At 43.5% G+C, this 14,533-nt stretch overlaps 1 protein-coding gene across 4 annotated transcripts in view; it reads left to right on the forward strand.

Annotated features, from left to right (window-relative positions):
- Nucleotides 1-14,533, forward strand: part of LOC146182139 (uncharacterized) — a 96,632-nt gene that overhangs the window by 31,785 nt on the left and 50,314 nt on the right. For 3 of the 4 annotated variants that reach the window (XM_084577155.1, XM_084577152.1, XM_084577153.1), the window contains exon 2: nt 431-518. The exons of the other annotated variant lie outside the window; for it this stretch is intronic. In XM_084577155.1, the coding sequence (XP_084433281.1) occupies nt 431-518 (88 nt within the window). The remainder of the gene's footprint in view (nt 1-430; nt 519-14,533) is intronic. 4 annotated transcript variants of the gene reach the window in all.

Consider the following 14,533-nt stretch of genomic DNA (forward strand, 5'->3'; position numbering starts at 1 on the left):
GAAAAGAGCCGTCAGCCGCTGAACCGTGGCCGCAGGGACAGTCGGTCCATCGAAGCTTCCCGGAAAGATCCGGGAGAACGGGCGACCTGGCGCCGGAAGTCCCACATTTGAATGCCGCCGGCCGCGCCAGGAACGCGGGCACCGTCATTGGCCCGGGCGGCCAGCGTCCCGTGACGTCAGAGAGCGCGCTTTCTGTAACGGGCCAATGGCCAGGCCGGAAGTGGGAGACGCGTGGCGACGGGCGTTCGCGGAGGTTTCAGGTCTTCCTGTAGAGCGGCCTAAGGCCAGCGCGTGTTGATGATCGCTGAGCACGCCGCCTTTTTGCCGCCCCGCCGATTGACTTGACTCTTCTCGATGCGTGTGTTGACGTGCTCCGGGAGGCTGCGGTGAACAGCCACAACCGGGGATGACGAACACTTTTTGCTCGTAGACGGTGCTTCGGCCCAAGATGGTCCATAGCTGGTCGACCATGGTGCCCCTGGTCTCGTTTCTCGCAGCGCTAAGGATTTTGACTGAAGGTGAGTACCGACTTTCTCTTCACTCCCTAGCTGTTATCCGCTAGCAGCTTGACCTACTTACCTCCAGTGTTGCACTCAACGATGTGACAGTTTGAGTGTCATTCTTCTATTGAGCAATTGATCAGCGGTGTGAAAACAGACATTAACATTCGTATCATTTGCATTAACCTTATGTATCAGCTGTAAGGTGCATTATGTATGTCATCCATCTGATCTTAGCAAGTCTAGGCTCTCCATACCTTTCGCTATGATAGAAACTATCTTCAAAGGTAGCAAGTAGTCCAGAGCTGCTTGAGTTTAGGCGTGAATAACTACAGGGACGCAGATCGCCTAAGATAGCCTCATTTGCAAGCACCTAATGTGCCCTTTAGCTTGGCAGACTCGAGGCATGCATCATTACGTGGGAATGCCTTAACGGGAATGCTTTCGACGCTGAGAGACGGGAATGTAAGAATCTTGCTCTCAACCCCGGTTTTGCACAATTCTGATATCTGGAAGTTTCAGTTTCCGGTATGCAACACAGTGTGGATTGAAAATGTTGCAAGAAAGGTTTCAGCCTCTCGGTTAGGATTACTAGTTACTTGACATTTCTGCCTTGTTCAAAAGGTGCTAAACACTTTTGTTAAAAAATTTACCGGTTGCCGTAATAAACTTGTCATGCAATGAACAAGAATGCGCTGAGCGCTCGCACACTTCGCGCCGCAGACCAGTTGTGTTGTCCATTTCCTTGTTAATCATAGAGGTACGATGAAATGTCACATAAGTTTTATGGGTGGTTTGCACTGCGAAACTACAGCGAAGTTTACCATCTATGCTTATCGCGACGCCTGTAGGTCGTTCACAGATCACTGAAGTCCAGTGCTGCCGCGGTAAGACACAGAAAAGCCTGCTGAAAAGAATCTTCCATTATTCACAGTAATGCTCAGCCATCACCATGCGGTGACCAGTGTACTAGGCTGTACTTAGGAGTTCATTATTTAATGACGGAGTCTGCAATGTGGAATAATTTATTATATGTTTTGCAGAGTGTTAAAGTGTGAACAATTTTTCTTTATTCTCGCAGAGATATTTGAAATGCTAAAACACCGTATTTTCAAGTGTATTGAGTTGCCAGGAATGAATGGTGCCTGCTGAAATATTTATCTATAGGGACCTAATTTATTTATTAATTTGTAGATACTGCAATCCCATATTTCGGGATTTCAGCAGGGTGGAAAAAACAAAACAGTGCGTCAGATAATACGTCAATACACCAGACAACTGTCAAATATATTGTGACCATAACCCTGCACCAGCCGAGATAAATAAGGACGAGAAAAAACTTTTTTTTTTTCATGACAATTTACTGTATGCGCCTAGATCTGTTGTCTAGGTGCCGTTTTATTATCCTCTACCATTGAGAAATTATCAGAATTAGATAAGTTTCAATGCAATCTACTAACTTCTTAAAGGTACCCCCCGTTTTAGAATTTTCTAACAGCGACACCGTTAATGATGAAATCCTGTAAGTCCGTAAAATTTGTCCCAAGTTTTTTAAACGTCAAACTCCTTGCTTTCTCCTATCTTTTCTTTTTTTTTTTTTCGTGCAATAAAGCGAAATGTACCTCAGTACCTGAAGAGCAGGTTGTATACCTTCTATGCAATATTGCCAGAAAAGTGCCGCACGTGAAGAAAACACAGGGCAGAGCTGAATATTGAAAGGAAACATTAAAAAACAAGAACAATAAAAACAACTAGCAGAACACGAACGCGGGGTGAGAACAAATCCATACGGGGTTCTTAGCAAAAGCTGTGTTGTGCGCGTTTAGTTCCACGCTTCTTCAGTCATCTGCTGCCATTTTTTTTTTTTCCTGAGCTGCAAGCTTTTTTTCATTACCAACGCGCGGTCACAACTCACTTTTCGACTTTTGTCTTGTCTAGACCCGCCCGTACCGAAAATAATGGTCATATTTTGCATTCATTGATGCCGAAGTTATTTTTGTGATTCTTATTTTTACCGTGTTATAAGCCCAGTGTCCTTGCAGTTTTATTTGCCAAATCTACACAGGTCTTGGCTTGTAGTCAGTCATTAAGGCCTAAATGAATAAGTATACTTGGTTTGGTTTCATTCCGTATGCAGCATTAGCTTGAACTACCTCAAAAGGAAAGAAGCTTCCTCGTATGGTGAAATCTAATCTCAAATGTGTGCGGTGACCTCTGTACTTTTGCTGCATGCAGAGGTTTTCTCATGGTGTATTACGTGCAAATTAAGAGGAGTAAATGCGCCCCCTGTTACGAGTACGCAGTTCAGTTCAGGCGTTCAGTCGTGTCCGACTCTTCGTGACCCTATGGACCATGTCACGCCACGCTTTCCGGTCTCTCACTATCTTCTTAACATCACATAGCTTCATCTGCAATGCCTCGAGAATGCCATCTAACCATCGCGTTCGCTGCCTACCCCTTCTCCGGCGACCCTCAACCTTTCCCAACACCAAATCTTTCTCCAGCGACTCCTCTCTTCTCATCAGATGACCAAAGTAACTGAGCTTTAACTTTAGAATTTGACCCTCCAATGAGCAGTCAGGGTTTATGGTCGACAATATCGACTGATTTGATCTTCTGGCGGTCCAAGGAACTCTCAAGAGTCTTCGCCAGCACCACAATTCAAACGCGTCAATTCTTCGGCGGTCAGCCTTTTTCACAGTCCAACTCTCGCATCCATACATCACAACTGGAAAGACCATAGCACGAGTTATACGGATCTTGGTTGGCAGACTAATGTCTCTGCTCTTTACTAGGCGGTCAAGGCTAACCATTGCTCTCTTTCCCAGAAGCAGGCGTCTCCTAATTTCATGGCTGCAGTCTCCTTCCGAGGTAGTCTTGGCGCCCAAGAACAGAAAATCTGTCACAGCTTCCACTTCTTGTCCATTGATGCTCCAGGACTTGATAGGGCAAGACGCCATGATCTTTCGTCTTTTTAATGTTCAGTTTATAGGGTTTTCTTGGCAGGAAATACTGGAGTGGGTTGCCATTACCTTCTCCAGTGAATCACATTTTGTCAGAACTTTCTGCCGTGACCCGTCTATCTTGGGTGGCCCTACACAGCAGAGCTCACGACTTCATCGAGTTTCGCAAGCCCCTCCGCCACGACAAGGCAGTGATCCAACAAATATTTTGTGCTCAGGAACACAAAAATGGGGGCCAGTTTGGCTTACTGAGGCACACAATGAAACCTAATGCTAGCTGTAGCTAAATGCAGGAACATACTAGGGTCATACTCTACCGGCGCCGGTCCTCTTTCGAATGAATGAAGCCTAAGGGTAATAGGGAAAGAGTGTAGTCATTTTCCTATCCGCAAAATTAATAATTATACCATTCGCTTACCGCAGCTTTTCATATTGCAAAAGTTCATATTGCTTTTCTCGTCAAGTCATTACCCTTCAGAAAGATCAAGCTCCTAACTGATATAAAATTTGTCTGTTTGCTTTCAGTCGAATAGCGTTAGTAGACACTACCCGGTGTGTCGTTCTCGGGCTCTCAATGAAAATAACCGGGCATTACAAGGAAGCAAAAGGGCTAGATACACCCCGCCGGGGTGGCGCAGTGGTTACGACGGTCGACTACTGTTCCCAAGGACGCGGGATCGAATCCCGGCCTCGGCGGCAGCTTTTCGGTGGAGGCGAAAAGCAAGGCGTCCGTATGCTGTGCGATGTCAGTGCACGTTAAAGAACCCCAGGTGGTCGAAATTTCTGGAGTCCTCCACTACGGCGTCTCTCATAGCCTGAGTTGCTTTGGGACGTTAAACCCCACAAACCAACCAACGTTTTTTTTTTTTTTTTTTTGCTTGGCAGCCCTGGGGATGAGTTCTATGGGTATTTTATCTTCGGCACGTTAAGCCCATAATAATCTACAGATTGTCCATATATACATGCAAGTACGTTGTCAAAGTAAGCCTTAATTCTCCCCTTTCCCGTTATTCTCGCTTTTTATTATTCGAAATAACGTGCTTGCTAAAATCAGGAATACAGTTTGCTTTAGGTTAAGTAATATGACGATTTTTTCCGCTGAAGATGCTGCAACAGCAAGACGTATGTGTTATTATTGCCATACAATGTGAATTATTCGCACAGCTCATAAGTGCATGCTCTATTATAGAACGTTCACAGTTCTATGCATTCAAGATCTATTCAGAAAGTAATTTGTAATTTCGGCTAGCTTTCTTTACACCCTAAGGATATTGAAACAATTTGGCATTCAGCTCCGCTAAAAAGTCTCTTCGATGAGATAAAAAACAAGAAAACAATGCCCTTTTCGCTGTTTATTATTGCAGTCATCTTTCGGAGATAGCTTCGCTTGCTTTATAGTCTTTTGGAAGTCTCATGTTTCGATGAATTGTCAATTTTGTTTACAATTTGCTTATTCGGGGGCTCGAATCTAGCAAGTCTGATAAGGATGTAGATTGAAGAAGGGTTGAAGACTGCAGATACTGACCAAGTTTAGATGTACATATATTCCCTTTTTTTGATGCCTTCTCTTTATTAGTCCACAGCGAATGCTGATAACCTTTACTCCCCTAACAAACTACTTCACTGCCTAAAGCTATCTGCACTTAGTGGTTATGTAGATCTCACGGCGTAATGAAGAATAGTTTGCATCGCTCTAGCTTTCCGTAGTTTTGTGTTACAAGACGTCATAAGGTATATCCTGGCTTTCTTTTGGAATCACGATACCTCTAACTGCTCACAGTTAGAGGTAAAGATACAGCTCGTAACAGAGTAAGGAATGTTATTTTTGCTCACTTATTTCACGAGGCCATTACAAATTCAGATATCTGCCAGGCACTTTAACTGTCTGATCTTCCATCGCATGTTCCTTGAAACGACCGGACATAAAAGAAAAGAAGAAAAGCTCTCTGCATTAAGGTTGAAATTGGTGATGATACTTTTTTTTTGTGCCGATAAAACTGTCAAACCTGAATAGAGCAAAGTCATGTAAGGGGTGACGTAAACAAGTAATACTCAAAGTAAAGAAAAACGTGCCTGATACCGATCAACGAAATGTATGTAGCAAACGCTCCAGAGCGTTTCCCTGATCGATGTGTAGTTACACTTGTCTCTGCCGTAATAATGGTTACGGCGTACGAATCTCCAGTGACCTTCAACCTTGTGATGAGGAGCCTGGAGACCAATATAAAATATTTTACTAGACATGCCGCACGAGCACAAAAATAAACCCCACACCGTTCTTAGTATAATGTAAAAAAAAAAAAAAAAGGAAGAGTCGTATAGGCGGATTCTGACTTTGCGAAGTGCTTTCTAAGACAGCTTTATCAATGAATTCTGCCATCGGTACGATCTTAGGTTGAATTCGCTTGCTGCCGTTTTGGACATTGTACTGTATTTCTCTGCTTGCACTTGAGTTCGTTTCTTGTGCTGAAGTTCGAGCATTCGTGCACCGGTCATCACCCTGAAACAATAGAGAGGGCGAGAGAGAGGGAACGAGAAAAGAATGAAAGAAAGAAAAGAAAAAAAAAGGCAATAAAAAAAAGAGAAGAGCGAGGAAGCAGGATATGTTGACATCATGGTTTAGCTTGGTTATAGGGCTTAACGCCTCAAAGCGACACACGCGCCAATGAAGAGTTGCGGATTGTTTCGGCTACCTGGGGCTCGTCGATGTGATCTGACGTCGCACACCACACGAGCGCCCTGCTTTCCACCAGTGGTGGCTCAGCAGTGGGGTTCGACCGCAGCCGCAGCCACCGCAGTTAGGGTCGGACCCGCCTCCTTTGGTTCAGCAGTCGAGTGCTTAGATCATTGAGCCATCACTGACACGTAGGTGAGACCTCAAGGTGCATGTCTTTCGATGCTGATATAGGCTGTGAGAACCTCACTTGCGTAGGTAAAGATACCAGTATTGCTAAAGGAAGTGTTTTGTTACCGATAGGAAATTCGTTTTTTGTTACTTTTGCTTAGAACTTGTACTGGGGGGTGCGATTGGTATGGGTAAGTATTCTCTTTGACGTTTTATGAAAGAATAGAATTCAATGGCATCACATTGAAATAAACGTTGGGAATGTTCTTTTTTCCTTTGTTTTTTTTTTTTTTTTCGGAGGATATCACTTCTCAACACTATGTGATTTACGGTATGCAGTCGTCAGCCGACGTATAGTTCGTAGGCCTCATATTTTAGCTGAATAAAAATACTTTCTTTCTCGGTTATCCGCATACGGTACATCGTGAGCAGGAGTAAGGTGTTCTAAATCCGCATTAAAGTGTTTGATCACGCACGGCACAAGAATCACAAAACCTCGTTTAGAATTAACGTTGGGTATTTGGTGACCATTCCGGCGACATTGAAAACATAAAAAAAAAACAAAACTAAGTTCCGTTATTTCAATATATATCGTCGGCGGACAGTGGGGCAGAAATGCTGGTAGCTCTCACAGGTGGCAATGCATTTCCGTCGCCAGCGCCACTGGCTCACTATATATATATATATATATATATATATATATATATATATATAGTTATGCAAGAAAAAAGGCATAAAAGGATGTTACTAAAGTATCCTTCGTGCGCGCTTTTTATCACGCCCCCTTGTAAGCACCTGGATGGCAGCAGCGTAAGGTGGCCGATAGGATCCTATCTTATTGAGGACGTCACAGCGGAAGCATTTGTTTTTAGCTTCCCCTGCTATCTGAATTTACGACGTAATCCAGATTCCAGATGATGTAGGTCTGTAGGATTCAAGTAACCAGGACGTTAAATCTTTGGCACAGCCGCACGGGAATGCTTATAGACATATTTCATGCACGTGAAGCGCCAGTCGTGAGAGGGACCGATGTATTATTCGATACGCCGCTGCCAGTTTCCGCTCGATATGTTTCAGTGCTGTATTTTAATGCCCAGCTTTTTTATTGCATAATAACAAAGCCCTATACATTGCTCTTTAGTTTGAAACAGTTTAAATATTAGCAGTGTTTTAATGCGTGCTTTAGTTGCTGCCATCAAGCGGGGTAAGAACCTTCGTCGAGCTGCTCTTAAAACACCTTTTGTTGTTATGCTTTCATTTATTTCAGTACAAAAATAAACGGTAATTAGATTAAAATAAAACATTCACATCAGACACGCAATAACAATCACGAAACAGTGAAAGAAACGCGGCCTAGCACGTGCGAACGCGGACAAGAATACGGGCCAGGGAGGCTACGATCAAACGCGTCCGCTTGCGCAACAGAGAACAGATTATAAAGAACAGAAAACTGTTTTTCATCCGTTCATGAAACATCACTACTATCTCATTACATAAACTGCAGTACACCGCTAACCTTGAGTTTGGCGCTCTTTGGCCTGAGTCGCCCTTGCGCCATTAAAATCCATCATCATCATCATCATCATCATCATCATCATCATCAACATCATCATCATCATCATCATCATCATCATCATCATCATCATCATCAGATTATAAAGGAAGACACACCGCGAGCTTCAAAATTATGAATATCAGCGTTCTCAAGGAGTCTCCTTTTGGCCATCTCGCGAAAAAGGCTAAACATCTCTCGTGCGATTACTTTTTTATGTGTTTAAGAGTTGAATGCGATTGCGTTAAATCCATCCCATTTTCATCGCGAATTCACTATAGACCTACTGTTATTCAACTGCAACCAACAAGCCTTCGTGGCCATGCGTCGGTAGCCGGTCAGTCTCAAATTCCCAAGATCCTGGGTTCGGCTCCGCCCACACTGAAATGAACCCAATTTTCTTTTTGTCTCACTGGCTCGCTTTTGGTTATAGAAACCTCCAAGAGAAATTGGGCGTCGGTCTTACTATCTTTAACATTTTGCTGAATTTGTTTGGTGCACTTGAAATAGCAATAACCTCGCGGTGTGTACGCACAGAGACAAAGAAAGGTAAAACAGTAGCCGTGAAATGTATTCCTGCATTAAATGTGTTGTGCTCCTGGAGAAAGACATTTTCTACTTGACGTTGGCATGAAAAAAATTTAAGGAGTACACTTAAGCTCATCCTTTAAGGGTATGACGTGATAGCGGAGGCTACCAGCCCACATATAAAGCCCCGCTTTAACCTAGCTTTACGAACGTGCCTGCGTGGTCTAGGGGTAATTAAGTGAATACAAATGTCCTGGCAGGCTGATTCTGCTATCACCCTCTCATCTGAAAGGAGCTGTCCGTATTGACAGGCCAATCACTGCGTGGCCAGGTCAGCTTTCAGCTACCGCTGCCAGTGCCATGCTCGTGAGTTTTCATTCACAAGGCCAACGCTGCGCTGACGCCAGAGTCTCGGGGAACGGGGCCTCTTATGCTATCGCGTTAATAGTTTAGCAAATTGGTTAGTTGTTTAGCAAACTGTCAGACGCGTAAAGGCAACTTCATCAGGAACCAGACCCATTGTAAGGCCGTGAAGTGAAGCTCTGCACTGGAGAAGACTGAACAGTAAATATCGTTAAAAAAAAAAAAAGACTGAACAGTACCTGCTGCAGTGACTTAGGAGTTACGGCTTATTATTATTATTATTATTATTATTATTATTATTATTATTATTATTATTATTATTATTATTATTATTATTATTATTATTATTATTATTATTATTATTATTATTATTATTATTATTATTATTATTATTATTATTATTATTATTATTATTATTATTATTATTATTATTATTATTATTATTATTATTATTATTATTATTATTATTATTATTATTATTATTATTATTATTATTATTACTGGAAGCAAAGAGAACGGTGCTCTTAGCTTCGTCGAGAAGGTCACTCTGTGCGGAGATACCGAGGTCGCAGCAAAGTTTCTGGCTTCAAACAGCAGCTGTCCTGTGTGCCTTAGGTTACTCAAAACTGGGTGACCTCACATATTTGCTATCTTATCACGAAATAGATAAGGGCGATCTTAAATCCTCCCATTCTTCGCTACATTTTTTCTCTTAAAAGCTGCGGGAGAAAGCTGGCGAGTGCATACGTATTCCGTCCGCTCGGTGGCCGTGCCCTGCATGGTGATGCCTTTACTAGCCACAGCGGTAAACTGGAAACCCTCGTCGCTCCGTTCCCGTCTTTTTCCTTCGCTTCATTCAGTGGCGTACGAAAAAGCGCATTCCACGCACGCGCGTTAAATATCAAAAGTGCCGAAAAACCCTGGTCGCGTCAAAGAGAAGTTGCCTTTTGCAGTGGCGTCCTAGCACAGCCGGTGGCAACAAAAGGGTCGTCTGTTTCTTCTTTTTACATTTTTGGAGGCAAACAAAAAAATTGCTTTAAAAAGATACCGGAGGTCGGCGGCACCCGAAAGGCTGAAAAGACGACGCGCTCGCCTCTAGCACACACACGCACACATTGGCGCGCTGGGCACACACAGAGAGACTCAGCATGCCGCTGCAGGCACCAATGCACCTACGAAATACCTCCACTGTCCACACAGGGAGCATAGAGATTCGAGGGAAAGGAAGAGAACGGGTGAGAGAAAGGAGTGACTGTGTGGATACGGAGAGAGAAGGGGAATGGGCGTGGGGGGTTGACTGACTACTGGCCGGACGTCCGGAGAGCCGGGACGCTCTTTTCAGGAAGCGACCGCACAGTGCCCATCGCCCGGAAACGCGAGGGGGCAATTAAGCGTACACGGTTATACCGTTATACGCGTCCGCGCAGCGGGACCAGGCGCAGCTAGCCGCCGTTCGCAAGGGAATGCTACCAGGCCCAGCTCTCACTGGCCACGTTGCTATAGCAACTATGATCTAAGAAAGGCTGCTAATTAAATTAAACTAATACGAGAATTAACCCGTTAAATGAAAATTATTTACAGGGTCCAGATTAGCTTTTTTTTTTTCATCCCCTGCGTAGTACCACCAGAACAAAGCAATATCAGCCAGGTAGGTCGGGAAAATTACAGAAGGATGAAAAGTGAGCTGCCTTAGTTGCCATAAGAAAAGGGGAGACAGAATTATATAGAAGATGGTGATGTAGCAACAGAAGAAAGTAGACTTCCTGTCGTAGTATATTAGAATTCTTCCTTCTCCACAGGAACTTCCTTTCATGTGCGCATCGGCCTGTATATCTGTCAGAAATGTGTACTTTCATATCCAACTATCGTGAGCTCCCGCAGTCGTGTTTCAGTGGTTGTTTGACTACCGAAGCAGGCGACCGGAAATAGATCCGGGCTACGGCTGCCACGTTTCAGTGAACTAGAAACGTTTACTGTGTTTTGTCAGAGCACGTTAAAGCAACCAGTTGGCCGAAACTGTCTCATGACCTCCACTACAGCGTCCTTCGATGTCTGATTCGCTTTTAGGACGATAAAGACTATAAACCGAACTGTACTGTTTTCCTTTTACATATATGTATCCAAAAGCGGTATAAGTGCTGATCGTTTAGAACGCTTTGGGACCTTGAAAACTTTTTTGTTTTGTTTTGTTTACAGTTCTCCTCTGGGCTTATTTTTGGACTAACTGTCATTGGTTGCAATAGCCTGAAAAGTTAGGGTAGTTGGCTGGAGAAGGCATTGAAGCATTGGACTTGTAAAGAGACACGTAGTTTTTGGATTATGCCACAAAGGATAGCTTCCGAATTAGGATCACCCTCTTACTTTTCGAATTCTTCGAAACTGCTTCTTTTTAGGCACAGTTTCTCTTCTATATCTTTCCGAACTGGTCTCAGTAGTAAAAATACATTTAGCTATTTAGTGAGGACCAAGTGTACCTCTTTCACTTCTTCATTCTTCATCTCATATCCAACTGATGCCCTGAGGCAATAAATATCGTTAAAAAAAAAAAAAAAAAACGTCGTTCCTTTTCAAATTGTTCGCAGTCGTACTGGCCAGCTTTAGTCTAAAATGCGCTGCTGACAATTAGCATACAGGCTAAAAAGTGAATCTAAAAAAAAAAAAATAGAATCAAGATACGGCAGACAAATTTTATGACATGAGGACATTGCTTGAGGAAGAGAGCTGAGCCGTTCTTTACATGGGTTTGTCCCTTATTTCCGTTCCATCTATCAGCGCTCTTCTCATCTTTCCATTCCAGCACAGCTTGACCATCTGCTACACTGTTTAACAGAGAGAAACCAAGCGATGCAGTAGAGTTTACATTTAAGCAACGATGGTACTTCGCTATAACGGATACCAAGACGATTCTTAGCTCTAATGAGGGAAAGAGAAATTTTAGTCACGGCAGTAGATACGTACAACCTGGAAGACCCTTTTATATAGCGACACTGTAACCTTTGTGGACTGTTTATATGCTACATCGCAAACCACCTTCCTTTTCTACCCTAGCTTACCATCGTTATTTACTCGAATAAAGCATTTAGCCATTCTAGACAACGTAAGTTACATCACTTGGCAGGTGAACGTAGCATTACTCCCTTCTTATTCAGCAATAATTCTTACAACTATTTTTATTTTCTTGCTAGAACAAACTTATTTAAGGACAGTTTTCCCCTCAGTCAACTTATTACAACTCGTTTCCTGAATCTGCTTGTCGCTTTCCTGACGTGGAAGAAACCCTGAAATTGTTTTTTGTTTAATGAATAAACGACGATTTTTTTTTAATAATGAAAGATTTCAACCTTTAAATGACACTTGCATTGCTATGACATCTTTCCTATTTTCGCTTTATAACGTGTTGCATTCAATGTAGCATTTGTTGTCATGTAACGTTGGGCTTTCTGTACCGCGCTCTTCTTGCTTGGGCTAATACGGCGTGTAGTATTGCGAAATAAATAAAAAATAAAATGTATCAGTGCAGATATAGTTAATAGTTTACGCCCAAATTGAAGTCGGCGCCAAGAGGGATTTCAGTGAGGAGATGTCAGCACCGTTGCCGACCAACTCGGTTTCTAAACTTGTAGGCATTCTTACGCCTGTTAGTACTTGTTGTGATTTATATTAGCTACCTCTATAAAGTTCTAGTTGCAGTGCCGGCCACAACTGCGCACTCTGCGGTAATATGTAAAACAAGGATTCACCTTCCATACGTTATAAATGACACGCCGTAGGGAACGTGCATATTAGACAAGAGATGATCCTTGCTCACGGGAAAAACTTCTAGGGGTGCATTTAAGTCTACTTAGATACAGTAATGCGAAAAAGAAAACTGTATACCAATGGTGTTGCTTGCCAATTTTTTTTCTGGTGAGTTCTCACAATGCATTTGGGCTTTCGCGATTTTGTAGTTCGTTTTCAAACTGCCATATTAATATAATTATACTGAAAATTGTTTGTCACACAGTCGCCTGCATCGCCGTTTTCACTTGTCGTCTTATTATTAATTATCGTTTCACTGTGTAACTTACGTGAGGCCATACGATTTGAATAAGAAAGCCCCGAAATGTATAAGGAACAGTGCCATTAAGTTCCAAGCTCGCGCCAGCATTATTAAATGTGTTTTGTCAAGGAGTTCTCAAACTTCACCTCATGAAATACAGAACGTAAAAGAAAAAAGAAATTCACTGCAATTTCCTAGCTGAAATCTTCTAAACAAGGTTTTAATGGTTTCCTAACATAACCGAACGCCAGCTTCACGTTTACTTTGGCAGCGACACGTACTGTCGCTGCCTCATTTATTTGCCCAACCTAATACCTAATCTGACAAGCACCTGATACAATAAGGCGACTAAAATTAAAAAAGAAAAAAATAACTAACAAAGGCTGCAAACGGCGCGTGCTTCTTCGCTGAATTCAGGACACAATACCTAAAAAACAACAATGTTGTCAGTCTATGTAGGCCACAGCAGAACCCGCCCGTATTCGAGCGGGCGTCACGCGTACGTTGATTACCTTGAACCAAAAACGACTGGTACCGTCGCGAAAGGCACGAACTTCTTTCATCTCCCCTCCTCTGAAGCGATGACACGGAAACACGATTTGCATTTAAAACATCAATAAGAGAGTAAAAGCAAATGCAGGTACTCTACAGTATGAAGCAACACGTTTAGGCAAACAGACCAGGTAGCACCGCGACTGTTACAGGGCTAGCAAAAGGTGGTCCGGCTATCTGCGTGTCGCATCGGCCGTTAGCTGACCCTGAGTTGAATGATCGTGTTGCGAGGACATTCTGCTTTCCATGACAATCGGACGTTGGCGCTGGGGCAAAAAGAACAGGCGGGGGAAAGGACGAGGGGGAGGGTAGCGTAGCTGGGAGAATCGGCGGAGCTTTTGGGGCGTCAGTAGGGGGTGGCGGAGAGTCGCGGAGTGTGCGGGAAAGTGCGCGTGAAATGAATTTGCTGGAACGAAGGAAAAAAAAAGAGAACACTAAGCGTTACAACGACAACAAAAAATTCCACCTTCTCGCGCTCGATGCTGCTCTTATGCACCTTCGTGCAGTAGAGGAGATGAAATAAAAAAAAAAAAATAGAATGAGAAAAACATTCGCTAACGAGGCAGGATAAAGGTAGTAGGGACAAAGACGGGGGCGTTCTCTGAGATGATTTTTATTTCTCTTTTTTTCTTCCGCCAGACGTCGCGGCGAGCGTTTACTTCCGGAATGCGTCGGCGAGATTAATAGTGGCGGTCACATCGGTTGCTCCCGCATAACGTGTTTTCCGGTTGCGTCTGCCGGGGCCATGGAAAAGCGACGGCTTGGGGAGCGAGGTATATATTTTACGCGTCGACCAGAACGAGAAAGCAAGCACAGGCGCCAACTCGAAGGGACGGAAATCAACGGCCGTGCGGGGTGCGTGCTCCATTCACGCGGGCAGGTGCGCGATTCTGACACTGGACAGCTCCGAGGTCGTTTTCTCGGGCCTGGTGTGAAAAAGGCGCACTGATGCTGGCGAGTCATCTTATCTTGACAGCTTCAAGGCTCTTCTGAACACTGCGGCGTGGACGGACAATCCGCTTTGGTCGGAAACTACACGACGTTTGACGTCGCACGTGTAGTGGTAGAATAGAGGAGCGATTCAAATTTATCGCGTGTTGTGACAGGAAGCTCCCAACATGACTTATATTTCATTACAATATGTAAGCGTATAAAGAAGATTGCGATTGCTTGCCAGTGCTTGCCAAATGC

This window comes from Amblyomma maculatum, chromosome 8 (genome assembly GCF_055883805.1).
Source record: "Amblyomma maculatum isolate TAMU_Amacu chromosome 8, ASM5588380v1, whole genome shotgun sequence".
Classification (NCBI taxonomy): Eukaryota; Metazoa; Arthropoda; class Arachnida; order Ixodida; family Ixodidae; genus Amblyomma; species Amblyomma maculatum.